This window comes from Trichoderma reesei (assembly GCF_000167675.1).
Source record: "Trichoderma reesei QM6a unplaced genomic scaffold TRIREscaffold_1, whole genome shotgun sequence".
NCBI lineage: Eukaryota > Fungi > Ascomycota > Sordariomycetes > Hypocreales > Hypocreaceae > Trichoderma > Trichoderma reesei.
Window position 1 is genome coordinate 3,733,683 of NW_006711148.1, and position 23,307 is coordinate 3,756,989.

The 23,307-nt window shown below is 49.2% G+C and overlaps 7 protein-coding genes across 7 annotated transcripts; 4 read left to right on the forward strand and 3 right to left on the reverse strand.

Moving 5' to 3' along the window:
• Positions 1–1,510: 1,510 nt before the first annotated feature.
• TRIREDRAFT_53902 (histidine kinase) lies at positions 1,511–3,703 on the forward strand (the record flags this gene model as incomplete). The annotated part of the gene is made up of 1 exon (XM_006961440.1): positions 1,511–3,703. The coding sequence occupies one exon, from the start codon at positions 1,511–1,513 to the stop codon at positions 3,701–3,703; it is 2,193 nt and encodes a 730-aa protein (XP_006961502.1).
• A 1,030-nt stretch (positions 3,704–4,733) lies between these two features.
• TRIREDRAFT_54036 (uncharacterized protein) lies at positions 4,734–6,459 on the forward strand (the record flags this gene model as incomplete). The annotated part of the gene is made up of 2 exons (XM_006961441.1): positions 4,734–5,820; positions 5,894–6,459. The coding sequence occupies 2 exons, from the start codon at positions 4,734–4,736 to the stop codon at positions 6,457–6,459; spliced, it is 1,653 nt and encodes a 550-aa protein (XP_006961503.1).
• Positions 6,460–6,611: 152 nt separating this feature from the next.
• TRIREDRAFT_119986 (N-terminal fungal transcription regulatory domain-containing protein) lies at positions 6,612–9,121 on the reverse strand (the record flags this gene model as incomplete). Its single annotated transcript, XM_006961874.1, has 6 exons — positions 6,612–6,662; positions 6,814–7,261; positions 7,386–7,658; positions 7,726–8,039; positions 8,112–8,861; positions 8,942–9,121. 6 exons carry the CDS (start codon positions 9,119–9,121, stop codon positions 6,612–6,614), a joined length of 2,016 nt encoding a protein of 671 aa, XP_006961936.1.
• Positions 9,122–9,913: 792 nt separating this feature from the next.
• Positions 9,914–11,392, reverse strand: TRIREDRAFT_53526 (uncharacterized protein; the record flags this gene model as incomplete). Its single annotated transcript, XM_006961875.1, has 5 exons — positions 9,914–10,144; positions 10,217–10,727; positions 10,791–10,950; positions 11,028–11,155; positions 11,214–11,392. 5 exons carry the CDS (start codon positions 11,390–11,392, stop codon positions 9,914–9,916), a joined length of 1,209 nt encoding a protein of 402 aa, XP_006961937.1.
• Positions 11,393–11,861: 469 nt separating this feature from the next.
• On the forward strand, positions 11,862–14,077 carry TRIREDRAFT_2211 (formaldehyde transketolase; the record flags this gene model as incomplete). The annotated part of the gene is made up of 3 exons (XM_006960902.1): positions 11,862–11,874; positions 11,950–13,139; positions 13,205–14,077. The coding sequence occupies 3 exons, from the start codon at positions 11,862–11,864 to the stop codon at positions 14,075–14,077; spliced, it is 2,076 nt and encodes a 691-aa protein (XP_006960964.1).
• Positions 14,078–14,183: 106 nt separating this feature from the next.
• Positions 14,184–16,291, forward strand: TRIREDRAFT_103411 (uncharacterized protein; the record flags this gene model as incomplete). The annotated part of the gene is made up of 6 exons (XM_006961442.1): positions 14,184–14,258; positions 14,421–14,544; positions 14,714–14,925; positions 15,074–15,201; positions 15,295–15,835; positions 15,923–16,291. The coding sequence occupies 6 exons, from the start codon at positions 14,184–14,186 to the stop codon at positions 16,289–16,291; spliced, it is 1,449 nt and encodes a 482-aa protein (XP_006961504.1).
• Positions 16,292–17,100: 809 nt separating this feature from the next.
• Positions 17,101–18,542, reverse strand: TRIREDRAFT_38048 (uncharacterized protein; the record flags this gene model as incomplete). Its single annotated transcript, XM_006960973.1, has 3 exons — positions 17,101–17,780; positions 17,853–18,243; positions 18,297–18,542. Coding segments are annotated over 3 exons (1,317 nt in total), but the record flags the coding sequence as incomplete, so codon positions are not given.
• Positions 18,543–23,307: the final 4,765 nt, after the last annotated feature.

Below are 23,307 nucleotides of genomic sequence, written 5' to 3' on the forward strand. Positions count from 1 at the left end.
ATGTCGTCTGTCATATTGATTCGCAAGAATCGGTCAAAACGACACCTAGAGCGAGTGGGTTGCCGGACTCTTCCGGAGTGGCCTTCGTAGGTACCGAGTCAGGGGGTCATCAATGCCTTGGAAGGTCGCGCATTGTCGTCACACTGCAGCTCTGCAGCGGCTGGCGATCTACTAACGGATGTCTGGCGAGTAGAAATCCCAGCTTTCAGCCACATGGAGAGACAACCTTGGCTCTCTCCCCAGGATCCATGAGCTAGTAATCCAGATGTCACAGCGGAGTGTTCTGTTTCCATTCTGTCGTATACTATTACCTGTAATCCCCAAGCCGTCCGGATAGTCACCGTCACCGTCATCGTCACTCTCATGTGCCTGGCGTCCTCGGAGATCTGGGCTGAGTTGCTCAGGGATAGATTGGATACTGTCGAGATAGAGACGAGCCCAGCCCTCCGCGGTGCCGCCGTGGGCAGATGGTGCCTCCCCCTCATCGACAATCATTGCTGTTTGTGCCATCCGGAGTCGGTTTTGGCCGGCTAAGCCACGTTTGCATTAATTGCTCGACGCCAAACCGTTGGAAGAGTGGAGAAGAAAGGCCTGGCAGCACGAATGGTGATCTCCCGTGTAAGCAGGGCTTGCATTCCGGAGGCCCCGTTCTGCTCGGTAAAACGCGAGAGGAGACTTGAGAGCCAGAGAAGAGACGAGAGGTTTCCGTGCGTCTCGCTGGGCTGCTAAAGATAGCAGCGACATGGGCGGGAGAAGCCCTGCCGGCGAAAGGGCACGACGCCACAGACCCGAGGTGACGGATGAAGGAAGATTAGTACAGTCGATTTTCAAAGGAGGTGCCGGACGAGGAGGGCATTTAAAGCAAGAAGCCATGCGGAGGAGAACTTCCGAAGTCGTTACGTCATGGCGATGTAGCAGGACGAGGAGGAAACTACGGAGATTAGTCTTGTGCTGCTAGTAATTAGCATGTTGTAGGCTCTGACAGAAGACTGGAGACGAGGAGTGTCTGGGTGTTGCATGTGCCTTGCTTGGGCCCTGCTTTGACCTTGGCTTGACCTTGCCATATTACCCGCACTACTCCAGGCACTAGACATGGGGCCTGCTCCTCTTGATGACCACCAGCAGTTTCTTCAGCGAGTGCGAAATGGGCGCCCGTGATGACGGGCCAGGCGCCGACAGCATGATTTCTCAGGGCGCGGGAGCATCCGGCCACTTGAGCCAGCACGACGACGACCACGACTACGAGGCCAGCCAGGGGCGCCGAGATCGATCGGACGCTCACGGCATAAGCAGCAGCAACAGCAACAGCAACAGCAGTTTCAGTCACAGCGGTGGTGGTGGTGTTGCTGCTGGTGGTGGTGCTGGTTCCAAGGACAGGGACAAGGACAGCGCCGCCAGCATGATGGCCATGAGCGGCGGCAGCCTTGATACGAGCCTGAGCGCCAGCATGATGAGCATGGACAGCGTCGGCGGCGGTGATGCTGTGGGTGCCGGAGCAGAGGGTGCCAACATGAATAGTAATAGCAGCAGCAGCAGCAGCAGCAGCAGCAACAACAACAACAGCAGCAGCAGTAGAAGAACAAGAAACGACAGCGCATCAGCATTCGTCGACGGAACAACAACAACAACGACGACAGGCGACGCAAACATCAACTCCAAGACCACGACAGCGCCGACCGAGACAGACTCGACGATACCCCCCTTCAGCGCCGCCGACCTCGTCGACCTCTCGCCCGTGCCCACCCTCGTCGTCTCGCCCTCGTTCCGCATCCTGCGAGCGTCCCAAGGCGTCGTCGACGCGTGGAAGTGCCGCCCCGACGAGCTGCTGGGCAAGGACCTCTTCGCCACGCTGTACGGGGGCTCGCCGCTCGAGCGCTTCGACCGCATCCCGCTGGCGGCGGCCATCGAGGTGGCCGTGGCCTCGCGCAAGTTCAACCTGTGCCACGGCGCCTACGCGGCGCACGGCGTGTCGTACTCGGCGCGCATCATCCCGATCCTGCGCGGCGACCAGCTGCTGTCGCTGGTGCTGGAGTGGGACGAGATCGAGCCGACGACGGCCGAGACGCGCGGCGAGATCATCCAGCACGCGCTGTCGGTGGACGAGGTGCTGCGGCTGCTGATCCAGACGGTCAAGGACTACGCCATCTTCCTGCTCGACACGCGCGGCTACGTGGCCACCTGGAACACGGGCGCCGAGCTGCTCAAGGGCTACAGCAAGGAGGACATCGTCGGCCGGCACTTTTCCAACTTCTACGGCCGCGAGGACCTCGACGCCGGCAAGCCCGAGGCCGAGCTCATCACCTGCCTGCGCGAGGGCCGCGTGCAGGACGAGGGCTGGCGATACCGCAAGGACGGCAGCCGCTTCTGGGCCAACGTCACCATCACGGCCATCTACCGCAACGGCGTCCACGTCGGCTTCGGCAAGGTGACGCGCGACCTGACGGAGCGCCGCGAGGCCGAGCTGCGGCTCGTGGCGGCGTACGAGGAGAGCGCAAAGCTCAAGAACGACTTCCTGGCCAACATGAGCCACGAGATCCGCACGCCCATGCACGGCATGCTGTCGGCCTGCGCGCTGCTGCTCGACACCCCCCTGAGCGACGACCAGCGCGACACGGCCAACATCATCTCCGAGTCGGGCCAGGTGCTGCTGCAGGTCATCAACGGCATCCTCGACTACTCCAAGCTGGCGTCGGGCAACTTCTCCGTCAACACGGACCTGGTCGGCGTCGCCAGCATCATCACGTCCGTCGTCCGCAACGTCCAGATGACGCTGCTGCCGGGCGTCTACATCAAGCTGCTCCTGTCGCCGGACCTGCCCAAGTCCGCCCAGGGCGATCCGCTGCGCTTCCGCCAGATCTTCCAGAACATCATCGACAACGCCGTCAAGTTCACCGAGGCCGGGTCCGTCCAGGTGGCCGCCTCGGTGACGAGCCAGGACGACACGTACTACACGATCCTGACCGAGGTTACCGACAGCGGCATCGGCGTGCCCGAGGATGCCGTGCAGAATCTCTTCAAGCCCTTTACCCAGCTCGAGAAGCCGACCAAGAAGCGATATCAGGGAACGGGCCTGGGGCTATCCATCGCCAAGTCCCTCGCCGAACTGCTGGGTGGCCAGATGGGCTACCGACCGAATCGCGAGCGCAACGGCAGCGTCTTCTGGTTCACCGTCAAGCTCAAGAAGATTGCCAACCTCAACCAGCTCGATGCCCCTGACAAGGCGGAGCGCGAGAGCGAAAAGTCCCGCCAGGACGCAGAAAAGGAACGCATGATGCAGCGGATCAAGGAACTGGCGCCACGGAAGCGAATCCTCGCAGCCGAGGACAATCTTGTCAACCAGAAGGTGCTGGCCCGCGTCCTCAAGTCTCTCGGTTTCCACAACACTACCATTGCTGCCAACGGGGCAGAGGCCGTCTCGACGTTGAAAGCTTCACCCAACACCTACGACCTGGTCCTCATGGACATTAGCATGCCCGTCATGGACGGATTCGAGGCGACGAGGAAGATTCGGACTCAGGGGATCCCGATTCCAATCATTGCCATGACCGCGTACGCTCTGCGAGGAGATAGCGAAACCTGCCTAGAAAAGGGCATGGACGATTACATCTCCAAGCCGGTCAACATCAACAAGCTACTGCAAAAGTTGCTCCATTGGTTGGATTCGTCTGAGTGGTCCAACAGCCCGACCAACGGGCCGCCTTGACAGACGGGGGTTGCAGCCCCGACACATTATACATGATACTATTCCGTTATGTCTCAGGACCCCGCTCAACCTTTATCCAGCGGATTACCCTGAACATTATTTCTCTGGTCATGATTTGGCCATGCTTTCGCTGCCATCGCGAGCCCCTTGAAAGTTGGGCTCAGGGAAAATAGAAAGGATATACAGGGTCTCTCTTGCAAAGGAAGACATTTGCTGGCCTGATCAGTCTCGAAACAAGATGAGCTGGTCAAGGCTATGGAGGCAATTCATCGGCAACTGGGTATTGATTGGTCAACATAAAACACCGCATATGTGCTGTCCATCTTTCTATGGACGCAACAGCGAGTGATCATAGGGGCTAGAAGCCGATTCGTGAGGGTTTGGGAGGAGGAACTAAAGGCTCACGCCAAGTCATTTCTTCTACAGTTTTGGTGAGGATATTCTGAGCCTGTGGTATATAACCTTTGGGTACCCTGGGGGATTCGCTTGGATTGTATGCTTGTACTACCAGGATCCTGTTTGGCTGTAGAGCCGGACCATTCCGTGTCCATATAGGGAAGGCTACATTGTTACAATATATTAACTTGCTTTGATTTCACAAAGCTTTCTGATAATCCTGCCCTTGTTGCTGGGTAGTCAAGTTGGAGTGCTAGCAGCCACTCCATCAAATAAACCTGCATCGATTTTGGCTAATAAGAGAGCTTCGGAGAGACTACTAATCCATATATACATATGCTGTCAGCCTACCGGATCCTTTGAATGGTTAGCTGCGGACTTCGCTTGCTTCCGATATGCCGTCGATGTGATAGGTGATAGGTAGTATTATCCAAAATCTGGGGGGCTGCATCGGTGTGACAATGCGCGATGTCACACTTCCATCCTTCTGAACTGCCAAACTATTTCTACCTGACCAATACGTCGGGTTGGACTTGACAGAATTCTTGTTCAGTCATTTTTCAACATGTGAGTAGCACTGCAACAACAGCAATAACAGTTGGGAAAAATACGACCAACCAAGCCGGCAGTCATCATGTCCATCACGCAAGCAACGCTTCTTCTACCTCCGGAAGCTCACATCAAGACCTCAACAACCTCATCCAATCCCGACAATCCCCAGATCCAACAAGACATCCAACTGAGCAACATCAACATCCGACAGAATGACCTCGTCCCTAACCCTCCTCCGCCCGCCGGCCTCCCAGAAGAACAAGGCACACCCGCCCATCCGATATCCCAAGGCATCCCCCCCGAACTGGCCAACCTCCTCTCCGAAGTCATCTTTGTCCTCGTCTGCACCGCCGGACAGGTCATCTTCTCGCTCACCATGGGCCAAGTCTCCGTCACGCAGTTCGTCTTCCGAGAAGCACTGGGCATGCTCCCCGCGCAAACCCCCTGGCTCATCGGGTCCTCCGCGCTGGCAAGCGGGCTCTCCGTCATTGTATTTGGTCCGCTGGCTGATCTTGCTCCTCCGAAGCCGCTCATGGTCGGGGCCTTTCTGTGGGAAGCCGTCTGGAACGGCGTCACTGCTGCGGCCGTCTCCCCGGAGCTCAAGGTGCTCTTTTTCGTGGCGAGGGCCATGCAGGGTCTTGCGGTGGGCGTGCTGGTGTCTGCCTCGATGAGTATCCTTGGACGCGTGTATAACCCCGGCATCCGCAAGACGCGCGTCTTCTCGATGATGGCCGCGGGAGCTCCCTTTGGGTACTGGATCGGATGCGTTCAGGGAGGCCTCCTCAGCGCGCATCTCCCCTGGATCTTCGGCACGACGGCGATATTCCTGGCGGCGTGCGCTGTGGCGGCGTACTTTACGATACCGGATCTGCGTCCCGCGGTGGACGGCGGTTCGTCCGCGGAAAGGCCCTCGGTGAGACAGTTTGACTATATCGGTGCTCTGCTTGCGTCGCTGGGATGCGGACTGGTCTTGTTTGGGCTCACGCAGGGGTCTGCGGTGCAGTGGAGCGCGTATACGTATGTTTCTGTGATTCTCGGGCTGCTGATGCTCGTTGGATTTCACTTTGCGGAGAGGAGGGTGAAGAGACCGCTTATACCCAGTGGGCTGTGGAGGACGCCTGGATTCATTGCGGTCTTGGTGTCGTATGTCTTTGGCTTCGGAGCTTACAGTGAGTCCATCTCTACGTCTCTTGCGCTCCGCTCATATTTGTGTGTGCCGGTAATCTGATATTCCTCTTTTAGCCGGTGCCTGGCAATTCTATGCCATACAGTTCTGGCTTCGTTATCAAGGCGCATCTCCTCTCACAGCAGCATTGTACATCCTGCCCAACGGCATCGTCGGCGTCCTCGCAGCATGGGTCGTTTCCAAGACGCTCCACGTTGTGCCAGGGCACTGGATCCTAGCCATCAGCATGGTATGCTTTGGTCTCGGACCAGTCTTCTTCCTCCCCCAAACACCAGGCTCGTCATACTGGAGTCTATCATTGCCGGGCGTAGCTCTGGCCACTTTGGGGCCTGATCTGAGCTTTGCCGCGGCGACCATCTTCGTCACTTCGAGCGTCCCGAGGTCGTATCAGGGCTCAGCGGGGAGTCTGTTGGTCACGGTGCAGAACTTGACGCTGGCGATTGCCGCGTCTGTGTTTGGGTCCGTTGGGATCAAGATTGGGATGCTGCCTGATGGGGAGGTTGGACTAGAGGGGATGAGAGCCATCTGGTGGTTTGGGCTTGGTTCCGCCTTGCTGGGCGCTTTGATAACAATTACAATGGTGCGGATTCCCAAGGCGGAGGAGAAGGAGCATGTGCAGTAGAGATATTGTCTGTTGAAGGCAATGGGCGGAATGGGTGGTCGGTCTATCTTCAACCACATTAGATATTCATGTTCATTCGTCAAGCTGCAGAGGTGTCCGTATCAGACAGAAGAGCAACCCCCTCAATGCAGGAAAAAGCAAGACAACGCTGTCTAACCAAATAACTCGCAAATCAAGCCAATCATGGGCTGATTCAACTCCATCTTTCAACACAGTGAGTAACAGCTGACAGCTGGCTCTACGATGAGGAGCTTGTCACGCAACAGTATCCTCCACGTTCAGATGTCCATAATTCTCCACGAGGTTCGTCAAGATATGCGAATCCAAGTCCTCCTTCTTCTTCACCACACTCACCGGCCACTGACTCCTCACAGCCTGCACCATGTCCCGCCTCTCATCCCACTCCCGCTCGTCAAGGCTCATCGTGTCCTTCAACAGTGCGACTTCCGACGGCCGCATGCGGCCCCGAATGACCCGGAACAGCGCCTCAGCCAGGTAGTGGTTGCGGCGCTGGTTGTAGAGTCCCTTTGCGACTAGGATGAGCGTGGAGCGCAGGACTTCGAGGTCCCGGCCGGTGGTGCCCCGGTCAATGGCCTCGAGGCAATCGGAGGCGGCCATCATGAGAGGGACAACGAGGAAGAGGTCCATGGCGTCGTAGCCGTGGCGGAGGTAGTAGAGGCGGATGAGGGTCTGGGTCTGGCGTTTGGACTCGCCCACGATCTCCTTGGGGGAGGGTTCTCGGTCGGTTTCTGTGTCGAGAAGGGGTTCGAAGATGGTGATGATTAGGAAGTGATAATAAGTGCTGTTGTTGCTTTGTGTTAGCGACTTGACACTGAAATGGACAGTTTGGAGGTGCCTACTGGAGTTGCAAGTGCGCAGGAAGCACGATTGTCCTCGGCTGCAGTTGAGCAGGCAGGGCTTCGTACCAGCGCAGCAGTCTCTGGTGGAGCTCGTACGCTTTGTCGACCGTCACCTGCGAGCCCTCCGTATACGCTGCCATGGCAAAGTCGTGCATGATGAGCCGGAACTGAGACTTTGCGCGAAAGATTTGGCCAAAATACGACGGCGAAAGGTTCTTGCCCAGGGGATACTTGAGCCAAACCTCTCCGTAGAAACTGGGGTCTTTCGAGGGATCCGGCAGCTTCCAAGTTGGTGGCTCTTTGATTAACGGAGAAAACACAAAGGAGAAACTGACGAGTCTACATGCAGGAACAGAATCATGAGTTCAGTGTATCAGGCGTTTTTTAGAAGGTTGGGGTTACTCACGATTCCCAGTCAAACAGGGTCCATGCTAGAAACGCCATGCACTTCTTCATCTTGTCGCTGCGCCCACCCACGGTGCTATCGAAAAGACGCATCTCTCGGGCCAGCTCTATGGCCTGAAGCCGATAAGGCTGGCCAATCTCATCTAGTCCGCAGAGGTTGTGGAAGACGCTGAAGAGTATCCCGGCTTGTATCGTGGCGATGTGTGGTTGGCCCGATTCCAGCTCCCAGATGCGCTTCGCTTCGGCCAGGAAGCGATACACGAGCGTTTCGGGGTTCCAGTACTCGGCGCGGTTTGAAAGTTGTGGAGAGCAGACCTATGAGAGCCTCGTTATTAGAAACTGTAAGGTGTACCTTTTGTGTCGATGGGGAGGGGGAGGCTATCGTACGCAAGCATAAGCGAGGATAATGTTGACGAGCAACGAAGAGCAGAACTCGTCTCGTCTGGCTACGAGATCGTCCAAGAAGTAGTCCTTTTGGAATGCCGATGTGAACATGTATTCGCACCGCAGAAACACCTTTAGCAGCTCTCGCATCAGCACGTCGTCGCTGGTGACAGACGTCCAAGCCGAGATCTTGGCATCACTCAGCCGGGGATCAACGACCTCAGCCGCATGGAACGGCTTCAGGTAGATGCTTTCATATCCCTCCGTGCCATAATCACCAGCCGGCCCAGCAGCAGAAGAAGAAGAAGAAGAAGAAGAAGCAGCAACAGCGACAGCATTAGGCCGCCTACTACTATCCTGCGCATACAACGACGCCGCGCCCCAGATGATCGAGTCCAGGTAAGGGTTGTTCTCAATGCAATAGTCCGGCATCTCAGACCGATATGGGAACTCGTATCGGAACCGCGTCTCGGGCGCAACGGCCATCTGCAGCAGCAGGTTGCCCGCTCGGATAAGGTTGAGGATCGTGTTGACGTCGGCGCCGTCTCTGATTCTCTTGAAGACGTGCTCGGCCTCGCGGTCGGGCAGGTTCCTCAGCAGCTCAAACAGCTCCTCGTGGACGCTCGTGCGCTGGCGCAGGTCCCGGTAGCCCCGTTTGAGGGCCTGAGACGTTGTCTCGCCGGGCTGAGTCGTGTAGAGGCATTCGGTTCGGCGCTGGACGCAGCGGGAGCAGCTTGGCCGCTCGCCGGAGCACTGCCGGGGGAGGGGGCTGGTTTAGTAGGCTGGCATGCAAGGGAGAGAGGGAGCAGTGCTGGGGCAGCTGGAGAGAGAACCTTTGTCTTTTGCTTGCGGCACGCGTTGCACGCTGCTGGCGTCAGGTTCTTCCTCGACGACGACGACGACGACGACGATGCCAGAGGAGCGGGAGCCGCTGTCGCCGGGCCTTGCTGGGCGGGAGCCGGCAGCACACGGCGCAGCGGCCGGCCCTTTGCTTGGGAGGACCGATCAGGCATTTGGCTCGCGAGCCGGCGTGTCCTGGCTTCTTGTTCTCGAGGATCCTCGAGAGTTGTCGAGGCTCCGGAGACGACTCATCCAGTGTTGGTCTGGCTGAGGCTGATGTCAGGCCGTGTGAATAGAATACACTATTAGAGGGGCGTTTTTGACCTCAATGCTTCAGATCCAGATTCTTCCAAGCTTCCAGGTCAAGGGACACGGCTTCCCAGCGGCCCTTTTATCTCCCCTGTGAGCTGAGCCCAGAGACAAGAGACGCTTCAAGGATCCTGGAACCCCTCATTGCATAGTATTGGCCAAGACACGATACAGTCGCGTACATCCTGCTGTATGTATGTAGGTCGGCATGCGCCGGTCCTTGCTGCAGGGAGGAGAATCCCAGCCCATCAGTTGATTGGCCTCGACTTTTTCGGAGTGTGCTCCGCGCTGTGGACCAGCCAATATGCCCGGTCTCGTACTGTGTGCCACCTCGCATTGCACAAGCTCAAGGCACAGCAGGGCTCATCAGGATCGAGGACATCCGTCGGTTGGGATGGCAATTTGCCGTCTTCCCTCCCGGATTGCACTGGATGTAACACGCAAGGGGTCATGTGGCGATAACATGGCAACACACGGTGTAGGATCATATGAGATGTATCGCTTGCGTCTGTTGTTACATGTACACAGCAGGCTCAACGCATGGATGGACGATGAACAGCCCCATTGATTTTTACGGATGTCCAAAGCAGGTTTCCTGCCATTTCAGGGCCAGATCAGATGCTATCCACTTACACTCTACCTCATGTCCCGTCTTTTCAGACGCCCTTCTGCGTGTTCCAGCCCAGCACGTCCTCGTCAGCTTCGTCTACAATCTGAATCTTGATGCTCCCATTTCTAGCATCAGCCGCCAAGTGCAGGGCTTCGAGTGCTTTCTCCAGAGGAAAGACATGGGTAACAAGAGGCTTCAGATTGAGGATTCCTCCGCTCAGGCATGCAATTCCTGCCGGCCAGGTATCTCGGTATCTGTTGATGAACTTGAGCTCAATCTGTTACTCGTGTCAGCAACCTTGAGTCTTCCATACCTTTATACACCGCTTCGTCTGGGCGTGGCTACTTACCTCGGCCAATGAAATGTGCATAAAGGGCAAGTTGTTCATGATTGATTTCCCGACCCCAATCACACAAATAGTGCCTCCGCGTCGCACGGCAAAAGCTGCGGTACATACGCTGCTTTCCACGCCAGTGCACTCGAGCACCGTCCGTGGTGCAAAGTACTCCTCAAGGACATCTTCTCTGCCGTCTTGTAACGTCTCGGCATTGTCATTTCGAAACAGCTGTCGGATTCTGCGTCCGTTTTCCTCGGCGCTTAGAGAAGGATCAACCTGGTATGTCCGACACGAGGGAACAAACTCCCTGGCGAACTGCAGCCTCTTGGGCTCAATGTCTGTAATCACGATCGGGTGAGAACCAGATGCTCTCGCTGCGGCGAGGGCAATGAGGCCGATGGGACCGGCGCCACATATGACGGCTCCGTAGCCGAGATTGAGGCCAGCGGTTCGGATGCCGTGCAGGACGACGCTCAGAGGCTCGAGCAGGGCGCCCTCGGCAAAGGAGAGGTTGTCTGGAAGCCTGTGCAGCATAAACGTGAGCGCCCGTTGACGGCGATGTTGCAGTGGCAATACTGGTACCTACTTGTGAAGCCATTTGGCCGGATGGGTCTTGTACCGCTGTATGGTCCCTGGATGCGGATAGACGCCGGAGAACATCACATTCTTGCACAAATTGTAACGTCCGTCCACGCAGAGGAAACATTCTCCGCAAGGAACACCTGGCTCTATGGCCACTCTGTCGCCTGTTCATCTGTATCAGCACCAAAGCCATGACCGTGATGTATTGATGTGCCATCTTGGCGTTCTTTCGGCAACACACCGGGCTTGAGGTTTGTCACTCCCTCTCCGCACTTGAGCACAACGCCGGCTGCCTCGTGTCCCAGAATACAGTCTCCTTCGAAGACGAGGGAGCCGATTCTCCCAGACTTCCAGAAATGGACATCCGATCTTGCACTCTGTCAGCCTGCAGTTGAATGCGAGTTTGTTGAAGACCTTCAGCACTCACCCGCATATGCCAGTAGCTTTGATTTGCAGCAAGACTTGTCCGCGCTCTGGTTTATACACTGGTGCTTCGACCAGCTTCAGGTTGTGGTCGGCAGTTGCTTGTAGTGATGGATTGGGTCGTGGAGCTTGAATGATCCTATGCTCAAGATCCCGAGCTACAGAAACGTTGCCGCTGGGCATGGTTGCTGAGGCCATGGTTTAGGTCGAGGCAATCGACAGAAGCTCGAAAGTAGTGAAGTTTGGTGTAAGTAGAATGCTGACGGTGACTTTGCGAATGCCCAAATGTCAAGTGTAAAGTACCAAACTACTGTCGGTCAGGTGCAAGAAACGCAATATTGCTGGGAATTATTAAATCAGAAGGGTAGACAATAAGACGTGATGGCCTCTGAGGAGCTCAAATGATCGCGCTCCAAGAGGTGGCTAAAACTTCCCGATTCGGCAATCCTCACGGCTTCCTCGATGCGGATGCAATAACCTCTATTAGCCTATATCTGCGGAAGCTATAGACCGAGCATTTGCGTTTGTCATATCTTCGACATCATTTCTCTGATCCTTTTCTTTTTATTATATAGAAGCTGAAGTTGTACGGCACAACTGTCAACACACCGTTGCCGCGGAATTCTCCCCTATACTTGACCAATCCATCAAGATGGCTCCCGGTAGTTCGTCCAGCAAGACACCGAACCCAACAAAGTCAGCTCCATGTCATCGGCAAGATGATAGCCAACGATCTCAAGAGCACGATATAGTCCTCAAGACCTTCCGACTGCTCATCAGCGATCTCTGCCAACAGTTCAACGGCGGCCATCCAGGCGGCGCCATCGGCATGGCCGCCATTGGCATTGCCTTGTGGAGATACGTGATGAGCTACGCCCCTTTACAGCCAACTTTCTTCAATCGAGACCGATTCGTCCTGTCCAATGGCCACACGTGCCTCTTCCAATACGCATTTCTGCATCTGACGGGATATCGAGACATGACAATGGATCAGCTCAAGTCATACCACTCGAACCGCTGGGATTCCATTTGTCCTGGCCATCCAGAGATTGAGATTGAAGGCATCGAGGTGACTACCGGCCCTCTAGGCCAGGGAGTTGCCAATGCCGTTGGGCTGGCCATGGCTACCAAGAACCTTGCGGCCACGTATAATCGGCCCGGGTACGAAGTCGTGTCGAATCATACGTGGTGTATGGTTGGCGATGCTTGTCTGCAGGAGGGCGTGGCACTGGAGGCGATCTCTTTTGCAGGGCATCTCAAGTTGAACAATCTGACTGTGATATACGACAACAACCAAATCACTTGCGATGGTTCAGTCGATCTGACCAACACCGAAGATGTCGACGCGAAAATGCGAGCCTGCGGCTGGGATGTGATTTCAGTCGAGGATGGATGCTACGATGTGGATGGAATCGTGACAGCATTAGAAAGGGCAAAATCTTCAACAGACAAGCCGACATTCATCAATGTCAAAACAATCATCGGGCTGGACAGCGCCGTTGCCGGACAAGCAGAGGCTCATGGAGCTGCTTTGGGTGCCGATGATGTCAAACGGATGAAGCGCGCGTATGGCTTCAATGAAGACGAGTACTTTGTCGTTGGGGATCCCGTCCGTCAGTTCTTCTCGGATCTTCCCAGCCGCGGAGAGCAGATTGTATCACGGTGGAATGACCTGGTGGAACAATATGCCGTTGCTCATCCGCTGCTTGCTGAAGAGTTCCGGCGCCGTGTAGATGGACAACTGCCGTCAGGTTGGAAGAGTCTCATACCCAGACCCCAAGATATCTCTGATAAGCCACTGGCGACGAGAGCATCATCTGGGCTGATGATCAATCCTCTGGCCAAGGAGATCAAATTATTCATGGTGGGAACAGCAGACCTCTCGCCATCTGTGCACATGGCATGGGAAGGCAAAGAAGACTTTCAGCATGTAAGTGAACCTTTACCAGTTCAGAGCCTCTTCTTGTCCTCTTTGCTAACAGTACCGCAACATAGCCTAACCTTCGCACAGCCTGCGGCATCAACGGCTCTTACGCAGGCCGATACATCCATTACGGCGTCCGCGAACACGCCATGTGCGCCATCTCCAACGGCATGGCGGCCTTCTCCCCGGGGACCTTCATCCCCGTCACGAGCTCCTTCTTCATGTTCTACCTCTACGCAGCACCAGCCGTGCGAATGGGCGCCCTCCAACGCCTCAAAGTGATTCACGCAGCGACCCACGACTCAATCGGGATGGGCGAAGACGGCCCGACTCATCAGCCAGTTGAACTTGCAGCGCTGTTTCGAGCAATGCCAAACTTGCTGTATATCCGTCCTGCGGATAGTGAGGAGACGGCTGGTGCTTGGATTGCTGCCGTTGAAGCTGAGGGTGTGTCTTCCATCATCTCGACCTCGAGGCACAAGGTGCCGCAGCTGAAACAGACTCGACGTGATGGTGTTGCAAGAGGGGCGTATGTCGTCCAGGAGGATGGTGATGCTCAGCTCACCCTCATTGGTGTAGGCGCCGAACTGTCACATGTTTTGGGTGCTGCCAACCTGCTACTGGAGAAGCATGGCATTCGCTGCAGAGTCGTCAGCTTCCCATGCCAGAGGTTGTTCGAAGGCCAGTCTCTGGAGTATAAGAGGAGCGTATTGCGGAGACACCAGGGAATCCCAGCTGTTGCCGTCGAGCCGTATGCACCAAATGGTTGGGAACGATATGCTGATGCGGGCATAAGCATGAGGCGGTTTGGCCATAGTCTCCCTGGTCCTGAGGCGTACAAGTACTTTGGGTTTGACGTGGATAGCATCGTGTCCAAGGTATTGGGATACTTGGAGAGGATTCGGCAAGATGAGTTGTTGAAGAGAGAGTTTGTCGACCTGTAGACAGTCATAGGCCCAAAGTCACAAGAGGTTCACTAGTAGTTGACCTAGGTCTCAATTCTTCAAGTAGCTGAATGGCCATCTTTGCATTGTACCAAAGCTGGCCAACATGTTTGGGCATGGATGCAAATGGGTTCTTCAAATAGAGACCCATCTCGTCGACTATTCTTGCTACTTTGCTTCTGTATGCCACAAAACAATGATTTGAGAAGAATCGAAATATATTTTCAGTCGCCATCGGACAAGGTGTGGTTGCGTTCTCCCTTGATCTAGGTAGCTTGGTTTCTGGATTTCCCTATCAAGTACACGTAGCCGCCCGCTCTGCATACCTTATGGTACTATACAGGCATTGACGAGAGCCGTAGCCTGGCTTCTCACCATGAATACATATTCTCCGGTGAGAGGAGAGCAGCCTTCTGTTGAGGTATTCGAGATCTTCCCAATCTCTGATATGGAACCGAAGACTTTGAGTTAGTCTCCATGTCTCCCGCCTGAATCCAAGGCTTGCGGCAACCTAGTTTAGCAAGGCAATAGTTGCTGATGGTGTTGAGCTCAACCCTTCGACCACTAACACTCTAGGCATCCCCATGTTCCAAGGCTACAATTAGCCGAGGCTGTGCCTAAATCTACCAAAACGAGCAACGAACCTCTCCGTCCTTTGTAACGCTTCACAGCAAGATTCGAAAGCTGCATGTATCCGCCAGAATCAGTCGACCTTACACAGCTTGCCACTCCTCAAGTCAGAAGTCGAAGCTACGCCATGGAGAACAAAGAAAGTGGAAGCACCGATCGCATCCAAAGGAAACGCACGAGAACAGGCTGCCTGCGATGTCGCACGCGGCGACGAAAATGTAAGATGACAGACACAAATACCAACCCCAGCATTCATCTGGACGCTTATAGTTGCCATTTCGGACAATTTCACCCTGATATTTTATACCGCCGGCTATCAGGATCATTAACTAGGAGATAGGCGACGAGCGTAAACCGCGCTGTCAGCGCTGCATTGACACCGAGTCGGAGTGTATCTATGGGCAGCGTCTCTCGTTCCTGCAGAAGAATGCTTTTACCCTCTCTCCTGACGGCGGCGATGGTTCATCATCCAGCAGTCCCAGAGGAACCACCAGGTATTTAAAGGTTCAGGCGAGTATTTCCTCTTTAATCAAGCTTTATGGAGATTTTATCCTGACACCATTCGTCGAATAGTTTGCAAATGATAGAGCTGCCAGGAAAAAAGATGTTGGTCGAAGTGAAGAGGCATCCACTTCAGCCGCTCGTGTCCCTGCCAACGTAGAAGAGCGCACTGGTACGCATCATGTCTTGCGTCCCAATGGTGGAACGAAAGCGACTTCAAGTGCTTCTTCGAGTGGCCAGCAGAATCTTTGCCTTGACTCTGGCGCCTCAAATGATGATTCTGGAAGAATTATCGACAAGACTCAAGATGTACAGGCACAGAACGATGCCTCTTCTCACGGTCTTGATGGCCACGACCGTCAATATATAGGGACCAGCCATGGAGATAGTTACGAAATTGCACTGGATGTACTGATGAACCTTGGAACCGGTGATCCAAGTGCGGATACACTGACTCCGGGGACTCCCACTTTCGAGAATCGTGCGGCAGACAACGTGGAATCTCCTCCCTTGACACTCAGGAACACAGACGACTTTGGCCCATTGAGTGTCAACGTACAACATCAACTCTCGTCAGCACGGACAATCGAACTGCTGAGGCACTACAGATACAAAATTGCGCCATGGGTGAGTGCAGACTTCCATTTCATTCCTTCTCTGAACTCTACTAACAGTTGTTCAAAACTCAAGCTGGACATGTGTGACCTGAATCAGACCTTTGGCCTTGCCATTCCGCATCTTGCAACGAGGTCCGACGTGTCATTTGACGCACTCTTGCAATTATGTGCTACTTCTAAAGCAAACAATCCCCATGAACAGATATCAAGTCACAGCCATACATCAAGCGGAGACCATAGCGCATATTCTGCCCAGTATGATCTTGGACATACTAATATGTGGGAAGTCAAGCTTCGGTCAATTCTTATAGCTACAAAGGATTTCCTCATTGACCCTCCCAAATCCTGGGATGATGCACTGGCACAGAATAGATCTCTGCAGATGATCTGTTCCGACGGAGAGAACAGTCCACTGCAAGGACAAAATGGATGTATGCTATGGTTGCTTGCGAGATTAGGTGAGTGAGCCATTCGGCTACAACGGGAATCCCGCTTACAGTCACCAAGGCGTTGCTGCTGCTTTGTTGAAAGAAACCACTTCGATCGTCGATAGCAGCATCCTCGAAACTTCAATCAAGAGCTCCAGCCAGAAGAAGGATGAGTTCATTAACACGGAAATTCACTATGCATACGAGCCTCTTATTCTATGCACCAGAGTTCTCGAATTATCCTATGGAGATGAAGAGACACAAAGTCTCAATATCAAACCAAAACCTCGGGCGGTTCGTTGGAAGGCAATTGTCAACGGCCTCAACGATTGGTATATAAACAGACCACCCACGTTTCGCCCGGTCATTGAACTCAACCGCGAAGGGTCTCCGTTTCCAACCCTGTATTTCACCAGCGGAGCAGCGACTTTTGCGAATTTGCTGTATCACACAGCCATGATGCTGATCCTAGCACATAAGCCAAGAACTTTGCAGCTTGACCAGCGGCGCTCATCATCATGGTCGCGGCTGTGGCATGCGCAGAGGATATGCGGCATTTCGGTCAATAACAACCGATGCGAGTGCTGGGATCCTTGTCTCCTGGCGTCTTTCTATGTCGCTGCTCGACATATGACGCATGAGACTCAACAGAGAGAAATACTGATGGGATTTAAACGCGTTGGGGCTCTGGGTTGGCACGTTGATGGCTTCGTTGAGAGACTGCATCGAGAGTGGCGCACTTCAGAGTCAGTTCGATGAGCCTATACCCAGACATATTGATTGTTCATCCGGTATGGAGATCTCTAGACAGGTCTTCATGAGCATATCGTGAGCGAGAATGCTTCCTAACAGAATAGCCCCAGGCCGCTCCAAGGTCGGGAATTCGCCAGCAGGTCCCCCAGCCCGTTGTGGACTCGATGTCACGGATCAGGTCAACGAGGATAGAGTGCTCCGATTCATGGCTTAGAAGCCTTCCTGCCAACCACAACGGCTGAATCGCATTGTTCAAACAACCATGGTGTGGATTAGTCAAGGAGATTCCACAGATGCGCTTTGCGTGCCATATGCTTGACCCCGTCACACCTGGAATGGGACTCTGCCTCTTGGGCATCGAACCCAGCAACATCAGACAAGCAGTGTGATGCAGCTGATTGGATGAGATGGCGGCCCAATGAAGATAGAGGATTTGTGGAAAAGGCTGCGATTCGACAGTCTGCAATGGCAGTAGCTCATGGGGACGGTCATCGATCCAAGCCTGTAGATCGTCCCATAGTCTCGTCCAACGGGAAGAAAAGACTTCTGCCGTGCATCCGTTGGAAACACCTAGCTCGTCGTGATGAGTACGGTCCGAGATGAGCTCACAGGCTTTTGCGCAGAGATACACTGCGTAGTTGGCGTGCATATCGGGGCTCTGCATCTTGTGAAAACACTGCCGAGCGTTTGCCTCGTCTGTGCCAGGGGATAGCCAAGCAATGGGTGGGATGATGGTACTCTGCGTGCCATCCGATATCAAAGCGCCGCATAGATCTATAGTCTCCGGTCAGATGAATTCGAGTAAACGGAAGTGATCAGCATGTGAGATGGAAGCAAAGGACATACCCATTCTCGCGTGACACCAGAACACAGCTTGAAGCAAGCCACCACAGAACCCGTGGACCTGGAATGCGTCGAACAGAGCTGCACATCCTTCTAGATGGCGACGCCAGTCTCTTGCGCTCGCAGACATCATCTCAAGGCAACAAAGAATCACGCAAATGGGGATAACCGCCGGGTCATGGGCTTCCAAGAGAGGCGTCAGGAGCCGAATTGACTCTTGATACAGCTCCAGGCTATCGAAGCTCTTTTGGGGTGTCGGCGTTCCATTGGAGGCTTCCTTGCGCTCCATTTGCCGCGCTGAGATGGCTAGGATCGCGCAGAGGAGAGCTGGAGATGTTTGTGCTAGCAGAGGGACTTGTATCCCGAAGGCACGAGAGCTGTCAAACATGTCAAGCTGCTGGAATGAGCAAACTCTCTAAATCAACAATTGGCTTTTGGTAAACATACCCATGGCGCAACTTGGCTGATATAGTTCTTGAAATACTCGACCCGTCGACCCTGTGATAGTAAATGAGAACTTTGGTGCTGTGCTGAAGACAGAGTCTCGCCGCCCTGTTGGTCTGCTTCGGAGGCAAAGCTATCGACATGAGCTGGAGAAGACGGGGCAGTTTGCGCAGTATTGAGCATCAGCCAGCGCAGCTCCTCTCGAGATGCGACATAGCCCGGATCGAGCACAAAGTCGTCCAGCTGCCAGCCTGTTGAGGGAGTTGAAAAGTCTTGGGTCGAGAGCGCGTAGTCGGGCGAGGTGGTGGCAGGAAGTGATTCCTCACCTGCATATCCAGATCCGTCTGCTGTACTCCTAGGAGAAAGCCAGGGAGAGTTCATTGCAAAGTGAATTTAGACCTCATGAACAATGAATCTTGGCCTCGCGTCAATATGTTTGTTCATGTGAGGAGGTGAAAGATGAGCAAGGACTGGCTAAGAGGCGAAGAAGGGGGGCTTACTAAAATAGGCAACTCTAGGCGCAAGTATGATTTCTCTACTATATCGCGGTTTGAGGGATATTGCAAGCAAAACCAAATGAAGTCGACAAATTCTAATGTTTCTCATCTCGAACAGGTGGCATCATCTACTTATAAACGCCAGCATGAGATACTTCATCTACAAACACCACAACGAGCGCCATACGTATAGCTTCCATTGGAGTGTCCACTAGTCCGCGTCAAAGCAGTTCCTTTTCTCCCTATCCCGATTCGGCCAGTTGATGGAAGCGCCCAAACCCAACGTTCAGAGCAATTGTTAATCATGACCCATGCTACTGTCCCGAATTCTATCAGGTGTCCGAGATAAATTACTGTATTCCTCAAAAGTCCATCCATACGCCGGCATTAGCTGATTTCAAATAACTGATATGATTCATATGTATAGAAAGTTGGAAGCGTGACTTAACAGTCTAATACCTGGCGCTGGGGAGCGTCAAAGGTCTCTGTTGGGACATGTTGGAGCACTTTGCCTGCATTGTGCAGCTGCCCGTGGCTCTTTTGCGTCTCTTGATTACGTCGATTCTGATATATCTTAATGGCTGGTGGATAAGATAAATTTGTGATTCTCGGAATGTCGGGGTATTGCTCTCAATCTTAATCACGCCGATGTCCAAAGCTCTTATATTTGGAGGGTATATACTCGCTTGGTTAGCTTTACATAACTTACCTTGACTGACAATATCAGCAACTAGACTACAGCACTCATTCTTCTTGTCGGCGGTAACCGTGTGTGTGTAACTTACATAGAGAGCTAGTTTACAATCAATATACACATTCATCCATGATACCACCTTATACAAAGCCCTCTAAGTATAGACATGTTGTCAACTGCCCATTATCGTACGCTCGTCTTTCTCCCATGTGAGCGTTGGCAAAGCTGGTCTGCGAAGCATTCATGTACAGCTGACGGGCATGACCATTCCGCTTAAGGGCAATTGATTCTTCCTGCGACGGCTTTTCCACACTTTCCTGTATTTATCATCACAAGTCGTAACTAATTTGGAACTGCTTACAAGGACACAGTCCCAATTACAAATTTCCTGTGATAACATAGACTCAAGTCTTTTTATAGTCAGCAGTTCATTTTCATAGCTCGTCAGTCGACGTGAGCCGGGTAGCACTATAAAGTGCCCCGGTCTTGAGATTAAGGTTATGGCCGCAGGTTCAGAGTCATTAGATGACAGAGATTGTCGGGCTTGCAGTCGGTTGTGCAGTATCATCATCCCCATACGGAAGTTGCCTTTGCCCCATGGAACCGACGCCTACAGTTGACGACCTACTGGAGTGTAACAAGTATGCCGTTCTCCTAGCTCTCTACTGGACAACCACAATTTTAGGAGTCTTGATGGTCTTCTTAAAGAAGTGGCAGAGAATTATTATCCATCACTCCATCATACTGAGCCGGGCTATGGAAAGAATCCGGCTCTCATCAGTAGGGGCTTACATCGTTGCCGGTCCTCTTAGGTCGTCTTTGCATATGACCATATGCACTCTCATTCACACGAGTACAGCTGTTAGTTACATGCAATGATCGCCGTTGTATACCAGAAAGATTTTTTAACATTCAGCCTGGAGGTATGTTCGAGTCTCTAAAAGAGTAATCCTATTTAAACTGTAGCATATTCCTATTTAAACCATAGTCGTCTATGCTTATACTAAAATTATTACGCCTATACCACTAATCCCACGACCGCATACCTATTTACAGTATGAGCTTATAGCATATCCTGCAGTCTATACTATAACACTAAGACTTTATTAACTTTAACTGTCTTAAGACTTATTATTATAATAAGACGCGAGAGTGTGTAGAAAAAAGCTTAATTCTTAACTAAACTAAACTACAGGCATTAAGAAGAGTAACGCCTAGTGTATAATTAAGCAGCATCTCCTTATTAATAATTATTATTAAGATAATTGCCCTTATAAAGGAAAGATAACCTCTATTCTTAAAGGTAATTATTACTTATATTATTATTACTAAAAATTAGTAAGAGGGCAGCTTTTTTTAAGGCTAAAATATTAGTAATATAAGTTAAGGCAGGTATAACTTTTATTAAGAATTAATAAAAATAATATATAATCTAGTTTAAGCTAGGTACTACCTTTATATTAAGGTTATTAATATAATTATTTATATTATTATATAGGTTATATAAGCAGGTGTATTAAATAATTAGTATATCTAGCGCTTATATAACCTAATTATTAATTATCTTAATTATTAATAAAAGTTAGAGAATGCTATTATTAAGTTTTATATTAACTTTATTATAATAAACCAGGTTCCTATAGTTAGTAAAAATACTATTTCCTAAAGGGTAAACTATTTAAGTAAATAGCTTAAATAAGGGAGCTATTTAGGTTTATACTAGCAGAGGGTTAGGTTAATACTTAAGGCATGTTTAATTATGCAGCTAGTTAATATACTTTTATAGTAAATATTTAGGTTTTAATTTATTTATATTATAAATACTATAAAGTAATAATAACTAGCTATTTAAACTATTTAAATAAGTAATATAAATATAACTTATATATTTAATTATCTTAATATCCTTAATATACTTAATTATTAAGTTTATTAAGTTATTCTTAATATACTTAATAGTTAATTTTATTAAGTAGCTTTTAATTAAATAAATAGTTTAATATTTATTTAGTGCTGCTTATTAAAGGTAGCTTATTATTATAATTATAAAGCTAGGTTATAATATAATATCCCCTTTTTATTAATTTTATTTTTAAAACCTTATTTATATTATTAAAACCTATAATTCTTTTACTTTTTTATAAGTATTTCTTATTTATATATCCTTTTCTTTATATATTAACTAGAATAGTTAGCAGTAAGTATAAATATTTTAAGTTTTTTTAAGTACTTTAGCAGTATGCTTTAAAGCAGTTAATTTTACTTAAGCTATTAATTATAAAACTCTGCTAATACTATAAGAAATATAGTTACTAATATTTTATATTAAAAGCTAATTCTTTTTATTATTTAAGTTATATTTATTTTTAGCAGCCTAGCTATAAGGCTTTTAGTCTATTTATATTTTAACTTTATTATATAATTAATAAAAGTGCTAATTTTAATTTTAAGCTAAAGCAGGCTAAAAAAGCCTAGCTTAAAGCAGGTGTATATATTAAATATCTTTATATATAAAAGAAAGAATAAGCTAAAAAAATATAAAGGGCTATTACTTATAAAATTAATAATTTAAAAAAGTTAAAATATATAAAAAAGGCAGAGTATAAAGCAGCAGCAGCTATTTATTAAGCAGAAATATCTATACTTAACTTAACTAATTTTAATATTCTAGTTTCTTTTATTAACCTTATTAATTAAGATTAGTTTTTATTAAATCCCTTACTATTAACCTTTATAAGTTTAATTATTAATAAAACTTATTAATTAAGGTTTTTAAGTGTTTAAGATTTTTAATAGGTTTTTATATATTATTAGTATTATTATAATTTTTTTATTTTATAAAGTATTTTAGCTATTAAGTATTTTTATTAAATTTAATTTAAAGTATTTATTTAACTTTATATTTAAGTTTTTTACCTTTTATTATAATTTTATTATAAATAATTTTACTTATATTTAAATTAACTACTGCTTTTTTAAGTAGTAATATATAAAAAATTAGGTATATTAATTATGCTTATTATCCTTCTTATACTAAGAGATTAAGTTTATAATTAACTTCTTTAATTTATTTTAAAACTTTATAAGGTTTAAGTTTTTTAAAATTAAGCTTATTACTTAACCTATTTATTTTAATATTTACTTATTTATTATTTTAAGTATATTAAAGTAAGTAAACTATATCTCCTTTTTAAAAAATTAGTTCTTTAATTCTTTTTTAATTTATATATTTAATTATTTTTTATTATATAAATTTAAGCTATAATTATAATTTATTATATAGTTTTTTTATTTAATTTACTATAATAATTACTTTTTTTATATTTTTACCTTATAGTAGTAGTTAAAAAGCTTTTAGTTTAAATTTATAATTTATATAAAATAGTAATTTTCTTATTAATTTTATTAGTATATTATTATATAAGATTTATACTATTAGTAAGTATTTAACCTAGTTATTTTATTTAAAGTTAATATAGTAATAAAGATATATTTTAATAATTTAATTAATCCTCTTTATTTATTTATTTATTTATAAGTAATAAGTAGTGCTAATTTTATAATTTAGTTTAAGTCTAGCTATAAGTAATTATTAAAATTTTAAAATAAATATTATTCCTTTATTTAAAATAATTTTATTTAGTAATTTATAATTAATATAAATATATTTTTAAAACTAATATACTAGATTTTTAGCTATACTACTTTCTTTAGCTAAAATAAAATAGCTTATTTTTATTAATTAGTTGATTATAATAAAAATATTATTTTAAGTTTTTTTTATTATTAATTCTTTTAAAGGTAAAAGCTTAAATATTCTATA